This window comes from Musa acuminata, chromosome BXJ3-6 (assembly GCF_036884655.1).
Source record: "Musa acuminata AAA Group cultivar baxijiao chromosome BXJ3-6, Cavendish_Baxijiao_AAA, whole genome shotgun sequence".
NCBI classification, from domain to species: domain Eukaryota; kingdom Viridiplantae; phylum Streptophyta; class Magnoliopsida; order Zingiberales; family Musaceae; genus Musa; species Musa acuminata.
The window spans coordinates 15068068-15076091 of NC_088354.1; the positions used below are offsets into that span (position 1 = coordinate 15068068).

Genomic DNA, 8024 nt, shown 5'->3' on the forward strand with positions numbered 1-8024 from the left:
CCATCATGCATTTTAATTCGGATTGTGCCTCTACCAACAACATCACAAGCGGCATTATTGCCCATCAAAACAATTCCACCATTACAAGATTCATATGTGGAAAACAAATCCCTATTGAGACACATGTGATAAGAACAACTCGAATCTAAAATCCATTCATTTTTAGACCTCGTCCTGTCATCAATAGCAGAAAAAATATTTCCAACATTCTCATCAGTTGCTACACTAACTTTAGCGGACTCAGTAGTTTTCTCAACAAGTTTTCCCTTTTGCTTTAATTTATTTTTCAATTTAAAGCAATCAGATTTAATGTGCCCCATTTTATGACAATATCTGCATTCCAAATTTCTATGCCTGGATTTAGATCTAGATTTAGATCTACTACTGTCAAATTCTCTTTTATCCATTCTCCCCCTAGCAACCAGACCCTCAGCCTGATTCTCTCTACTTTCCCCAGTGATATTCCTGTCTATCTGCTCCTTAGATTTCAGTGCAGATTTAATTTCTTGATACAAAACTGTTCTTTTTCCATAAATCAAAGTATCACGGAAATGCTTAAAAGATTGGGGAAGAGAACACAAGAGTAACAAAGCCTTATCCTCATCATCAATTTTTGCATCTATATTCTCCAAATTCATAACCAAAGAATCAAACTTATCAAGATGTGAGAGTATAGATGTACCTTCAGTCATCCGAAGCATATATAGACTCTGCTTCAAGTAGAGACGATTCTCCACTGTCCGCTTCATGTACAAGGCTTTAAGCTTGTCCCACATGCTCTTAGCCGTAGTCTCCGTAGCTACCTCCTATAAAACCTCGTCAGAGAGATTTAGAATGATGCTGGATCGAGCCTTCTTATCCATACCTGCAAGCTCTTCCTTTGACGTACCATCTGGAATGTTCTCAGCACCTTGAAGTGCCAAATCAACTCCGTCTTGAACCAGAATGACCTCCATCTTGAGTTGCCACAAGCCGAAGTTGACATTTCTATCGAATTTCTCGACAACAATCTTTGTTATTGTCATCGTTGCCAAAAGATCCTAGAACCAGGCTCTGATACCAGTTTGTTAGAGTTAGCCCCAGGAAATTTACCATAAGGTAATTTTGGCAACCCAACAAGACAATAAAACGGAAAGAATAAAAGCGAGACAAGAACACCAGATATACGTGGTTCGATCAATTGATTTTGACCTACATCCACGGACGACTGCAAAAGAGGGACAATTACAAATGCCTTAGGAAGATGTTCCTAGGCCATAAAACACCCGAAAATACTAAACAAGAAAAACCAAACTATAAGTCCAAACTATTTAACTGAGTATGGACTTAAACCAAAGCAAACACTTAGGTTTTTCTTGTGGTGCATCTTGTGATGCTACTTGTGGTGCATCTGACTTCAAAGTCTAGACCCTTTTTTATAGTTCCAATACAAGACAATAAGTCTGATTTTTCCAATGTAGGACTATGGGACTTGCCAAACTAACACTGCTCTTCATGATGTTTAAGAGTCCATTGGATGGCTAAGACCGTGCTTTTGCTTGTTATGGCTCTTGCTTTGGTTCGTCTTGGATTTCTTCAATTATCATGAGCATCATATTTGTGATGGGGGTGTTGGTGCAAACTCTGGATGGATGAACCGGGCACTTCGTTCCTGTTTCTGTGAAAAGATACCCCATGGTAGTACCAGACCAAATATCCTTCTCGGCAACTTTGATAACATTTATTATGATTGTATCCGACGAAATAATTGATCAATTAATTCTAATATCATTTATTATAATTTGATCAAATAAGACAATTAATCTATTAATCTGTTGAGTTTAAACCACTGATCGAAGAATCTTGTGTTGCAGGAGCATCATCGTCGTCTTCCGATTTGGTCAAGAACCCTTTTGGGCAATATCTTGAGCCAGTCATACAGATTGAATATTTATACTCGCTCAGATAACAGAGATGGGTGTTCGCTTGGAGAATTATCCGTATGTTTTGTGAACATTGCATCGAGCAAGGAGGGAAGAGGTAATGCCATTCATATTATTTCACAGTTCTACGGTAGCATAAATCCGGAGGAACAAAGGAACAAGCACAGTGTTGACCTTCCTGAGCAAAGGAAAAAGCCCTTATTCTTGAACGCAACCACAGCTACACCACCAGCAGATTTATTTGGACAGATCAGAATGAGTCATAAACAACACAACCGGAGAACGATCGGAAATCAAGTGAGCGTGGCACCCTCGTTCTTCCTCTGCCTCTTCTTTTGTCTCGGCCATGTTCGACTCTTGGAACCTTGCCTGCGGCACCTACCATAGTCTTGGCATCTGCCTACAAATTGATGACAAACAATGTGGGTTATCTTCTTATCATGACTAAGATCTCGTGTATGAAAGCAAAAGGACACAAGCGTAGAAGCAGCGCTTATCTGGTTAATGTATACCTTCTCGCTCTTTTAAGGTGTCCTCAACTGCAACGGTTCATCATCATTTTTGGCCTGGATTGTACACCCTTCAGGGGCGGTCGACCACCTGTATCGCTGCTCGAGCTTTGGACACCCATTGATTTGCAAATCTACTAAATTACTAGGTAGCTTTCCCTCCGGCAGCATCTTGATATCAGGGCAATTCACTATCTCCAGGCTCTTGAGGCTTGGAAGGGTGACCAGTAGATGAGGAAGGCGTTGCAGGCGGTATACTCGAGTGAGACGCAGTTGTTCGAGAGACGCAAGATGATCCAGCCGCTTCTCCAGCCCTCGAGTAAATGCTTCGAGATCAAGGCTGTCGCGAATCTCCAATCGACGAAGCGAAGCGAGGTGTCCTTCCTGGAGGCTGCTCTGGAGAAGCGCGAGCTTATCAATGTGAAGTATCAACGTTGATGTTGAGGCCTCGTCCTCCGGCAAGCCGAACGAGTCGCCACCTGCAAAGCATCGGACAAGAAGCTCCTCGAGTGATGAAGGGAGGGCTATCGGTCCTGTTAAACTGCGACAGTTTCCGATGGCGAGCTTGCGAAGACGAGGGAATACTTTACGACATTGCTTCGCCCCGTTGTCCCACTTGTTCCATTCGTTCAGCGTATCAAACAAAAGCTCCTCCAACGATGGGAATGGTGCATCTGTGCTGCCATAAAACTCAGCACCCACCTCTTTCACCGAATCCATACGCCTTAGGTGCAGAACCCTGAGAAAAGGAAGCTCTCCGAGAGGGGGGAGGGATGTCAATTGATGGCAAGACCACATCTCTAACCTCTCTAATCCCAGCAAATATTTGTTCTCCATCCAACACGGATGTCGGCGACCCTTGTAGCCATTAATCTTCAGATTTCTAAGATCTGGATGCGGTCGGAGTCCTCCAATAGCATCTTCGCATTTAGTGGGAGTGATGGGTTTCCCTTCATTGCTCCAGCACAGTTCCAACCAGATGAGGTACTCCTTGTCCTCCAACATGGCCTCTTCTGCCTTCTCCTTGCTGTCTACATGCTGGAGACCTCCGATGCAGAGTCTGCGGAGCTGATTCATATACTTCAATTGCCCTATATCGAATCCTTCCTTTTTGTGTTGGATGCGATAGTCCTTTAATTCTTGAAGATAAATTAGATTGCCAATCCATGGAAGGGCCGTAATTGCTTCGCTATCTGCATCCACACAACGTAGGTTGATTAGCTTGTTCATGTCTTCCGGCAGCGAAACACTCTTGGAATGCGTGCTCAGAATCAACCACTGCAGATGGTAGAGCTTGCAGAATGACTTGGGCCACTCCGTGATGGCGTTCCCAGGCAGCTCCAGGTACCGAAGGTGTTTCAATTTACCAATAGCCTCAGGTAAGCCTCTTCCAATCACAGAAAGCACCAACAAACGTAAGCTTTTCAAACTCTCCAAAACCTCTTTAAGAGATTTATCATATTTAGACCTGGTCTCCTCACCGGTGCCCGACAGATCGCCAACGACTACAAGGCTGCGTATGTCTTTCCTCTCGCACAAAGTTTCAGCAACCGTAACGAGATCATCAGCAGCAACATAGACATGGCGGGCCTTGTTCGGGATTCTAATTGGCTCACCAGATTTGATACCCTCGAGTCTGAAGTACTCACCGTCGGAAACACTTTCTGCAAACTCGTGCAGGATAGGGTGAAGCTCAAACTTGTTTTGCCCTGTCTTCGCATTCACGAAAAAGGATCTGCACGACAGCTCTTCGATCGACTCCTCGCCAACGTCCTCCATTCGGTTGTTCCAGTCATCGCCCTGAACGAAGCCTAGGGCCATCCAAATTCTTAGCAGCTCCTTTTTCTCGAAGCAGTGCTTCCTCGGGAACAATGAGCAAGAAAGATAGCACTGCTTTAGGTGGGCGGGTAGGTCTTCATAACTCAACCTCAGCACCGGCGCAATGTCACCCTCGGTTTGTTTGACCTCACAAATTCTTTTACGTAAGATTCTTCTCCAGTGTTCTTCCTCTAACTTGGACTCTAAAGCACGCCCTACGGTCAGCGCTGCTAGCGGCGATCCCCCCAACTTCTTCGCTATTTTCCTGCCTACGTATTCCAACTTTTGATGATCGCTATGGTTTTGATCACCAAGCGCACATTCTCTGAATAATTCCCAGCACTCCTTTTTCTTTAAACCATCAAGATATATAGTTCCTTTGGTCCGCATCATCTTTGCGACGTTCTGGTTGGTGGTCGTCACTACGATCTTGCTTCCCTTTCCTCCAGAATTAAATGGGACGCAAAGGTTCTCCCAAATAGTATTGGATTCCTCCCACACGTCGTCCAATACAATCAAAAACCTTTTGCCCATCAGCCCGTCACGAATAATGTTCTGAATCTCTTCCAGATTGCTAATGCTATGCAGATCCCTGGGTCTATCAAAACCGGCAGATTCTATCATCTCTATGGAAAGCCTCTTGACATCAAAATCGTTGCTCGCACACACCCATGCCATGACATCCAACTTCTTTTCTTCTGTCCCCTCTTTTACAATGTTATAGGCGAGCCTAGCAAGGTGTGTCTTCCCTATCCCACCGGGTCCTACGATAGCCACAACTGAGTAGTTGGCGTCGCCTGATTCATCACCTAGCATGTTCAGTAGCCTCTCCATGTCATGTTTTCTTCCTCTAACAGAGTAGGACTTGGCTGGGGGAGTGGTGGTTGTTCGTCGCCAATCGGGGATGGCGACTTCATGTTGCTTGTTAGTGGCTACATGGAACTCTGCTACTTTAACAAGTATACTGATTCCATCAACTAGTTTAGCGGATGTTTCGACAGCCATGTTTAACTTTGAAGTTCTTTCAGAAGCAAAAGCAAATTTCATGAACATATCTTTAGCGTCATCTCCTATTTTTTGTGCATAGAATGCAACTCTACTGACCTTGTTCTTGCTTTTGGCTTTCTCTTTGAGTAACTTGTAGTGGAATATATCGATAACCTCGTGCACAGAGCAAGCAGCATCCTGGACGTCCCAAAGCCAGGCTTCCAAGCTCGGGTTCGTGATCCGCCTCTTGCCAACTTCGAAGATGGCCGCCTCAATCTTTCGGAGGTGCCTCTCCAATTGTCGTAGCTTGAACTGCTTGCCCTTCCGGTACTCTATCTGGTTGTTTATGTAGAATTTGATTATGTCCGCCACTTTGGTGATGGCCAGAGACACGAACCAGCCTGCTATTATCACTTCAGCCATCGGTGCTTGCGTCTACCAGTGGTGAAGAGAGAGAGAGAGAGAGATGAAGCTTCAAGTCTCAGAAATGTTCGGTGCGCTTAGACTAGCTCAGTCTGCAAGTATATATACAAGTGACTCATGAGCTGTACAAACTAGTCAACATTTGTTTAGGATGAAGGCGATGGCCATGGCTTTCAATGGTTTTGGATCCGGCGGAGGGATAATAAGATATGACCTTGGATTGCCTTCACCTATTAGAGTCAACTATGTTTGTTTGCAGCTATCTAAAAGCCTGCATGAGACTGAACGGAATCTACGTCCGGTATAGGCTTCTTTGACGTTGCATTTGTGTTTTGAGAAGACAGCATGTCGGCCTTCGCTTTCGAGACAGCCGCTGGAAGGGTTGGTGGCGGGTGAGAAGTGACTTCTCTGCTTCCGTGATCCGACAGGGTCAACATCGACCAGCCTTATTTAAAGACCGACTTGGTTGTCTTTTTTTTAACTCTATGTCATTCTCCTATAAGAAAATTCTTATGTCGGCCTATCATCTCCATAGATATATCATATGTTTTAGAATATGTTTGTACCGGTTTCGTAAGGGTGTGGAATTGGAACGACTTGGAATTAACAAGTTGCACTCTCTTATTGCATGAATCATGTTGTCTCCATGGTAAGTCGTCTGCAGTTGTGCTACTGAGGAAGGTATGTTTGGGTTTGGGCTTCATGATGGAGCTTCACGAGAGCAGAAACTTCATCCGACTCCATGATCAATTGCGACATCTTGATTGCTTGTATCCATCTCATCTTCTCATGCATACGGAGAACTGAGTTGCTCAATCGTTTCCTCCTCTTCCTTTCTCGAGTTATATCCGTGTTATCTTGCATTCGAGAGAGACTCCACAATCGCCCATTTGTTTTGTTCATTCCCATCAATTTTACTATTTATATTGCATTCGAGAGAGACGCCACAACCACCAACCGCCCATTTGATTTGTTCATTCTCATCAATTTTACTATTTATATTGCGTTCGAGAGAGACTTCACAACCGCCCATTTGTTTTCTTCTTAGAGACATATCCAAGTTAATAAAAAATTGAATGAGTTAGGAAAGAAAATAAAATAAAATAAAATGTGAATTCTCGGAAAAAGCCTCTAACTTTAGCGAGCCTTTTTGTTTTTTTTGCCCCGAGTTTGAAAAGTTTCCAAACAGTATCTTTATTTTTTAAAATGATAATGAATATTCTTTAAGAATCAATTGGGTTCACATTGATTTGAATCAGAAAAAAAACTCAGCAACAAGGTCTATCATATATGTCATGCTATGTATTAAGCCTGATATAGCACATGCTCTGAGTATCGTGAGTAGGTATCAGGCGGATTCAGGCTTGAAGTACTGGAAAACAGTAAAGTGTATCCTTAAGTACTTGAGAAGGACCAATGATCTTTTACTAGTATATGAAGGTAATAGCCTTAAGGTTGAAGGTTACACAGACTCAAGTTTTCAGTCTGATGTTTCAAGGGATATCTACAAGGTGTATGACCTTTCACTCAGACGTTGGCGATCTTTCATATCAACATTCACTCATAGATATTGTTTCATCTCCTTCTTATGCCTTAGGGTTTTAAGGTTTACAACATCGTCATCAAGTTCCATCATAGTCATTCACAGTCGCCGCTCTTCTAGTGTTGTCATCGAGTTCTAGTGTCATCGGTTTTCTATTCTGTTGTCGAGTTCTTGTGCTACCATCAAGTTCCTATGCCATCGTAGAGTTCTTATACTGCCACCATCGACTTTGAGTAAGGAGTTACTCAATAATTTTGTATGATTTATAACTTAATTATCTAAAACTCTTTGAAAGCTTAAAACCCAAAAATACTCCATCGATATAACTTATGTTTTCATGCATCTAAAATAATCCTACAAAATACATCATAAGTTACACTTAAATGTCTATTGTTGATTTAGTTAGATGAAATAAGAAGTCTCCTTAAACTCATTATACTCTCTCTTAGAGGGTCCAAACAAAATGGAATCAGATACTATGAGTTGATTTTCCTAGACCAAATTTTGATAATATCTTTGGGACATATTTAATAGGTCATTTGTCAAAATAATTACATAAAGATATCATGTTTTGGTGAAAATGAGAAAAAGATAGAGAAAATAAAAAAAACCAAATTATTCAAACTTTGAAAAGAATAAAATATTATCAAAATAAATCTCTAAATTATAAAATTTAATAGAGATCCATCCGGTTGAAATTGAAAGATTTTTTGAAAATTCAATAGCATTTGAACTATTCCTTCATGATGATACTTTAATTTTGGCATAGGACCAAAATCAAGATATTGTATATCATGTGTTAAAAGTTTAAATATCAAAAAA

The 8024-nt window shown here is 42.0% G+C and overlaps 1 protein-coding gene across 2 annotated transcripts; it reads right to left on the reverse strand.

The window, feature by feature from the left end:
• Positions 1-2008: 2008 nt before the first annotated feature.
• LOC135640141 (disease resistance protein RGA2-like) lies at positions 2009-5810 on the reverse strand. Of its 2 annotated transcripts, none has more exons than XM_065154301.1 (2): positions 2435-5810; positions 2009-2318 (listed from the first exon to the last, which is right to left on the reverse strand). In XM_065154301.1, exon 1 carries the CDS (start codon positions 5657-5659, stop codon positions 2447-2449), a length of 3213 nt encoding a protein of 1070 aa, XP_065010373.1. In that variant the 5' UTR covers positions 5660-5810; the 3' UTR covers positions 2009-2318; positions 2435-2446. The 2 variants fall into 2 exon arrangements, with proteins under 2 accessions (XP_065010373.1, XP_065010372.1); XM_065154300.1 differs by having other exon boundaries at positions 2009-2322.
• Positions 5811-8024: the final 2214 nt, after the last annotated feature.

Excerpts from the sequence above, each read along its gene's own strand:
- LOC135640141 (XM_065154301.1), bottom strand. The coding sequence starts at position 5,659 with ATGGCTGAAGTGATAATAGCAGGCTGGTTCGTGTCTCTGGCCATCACC.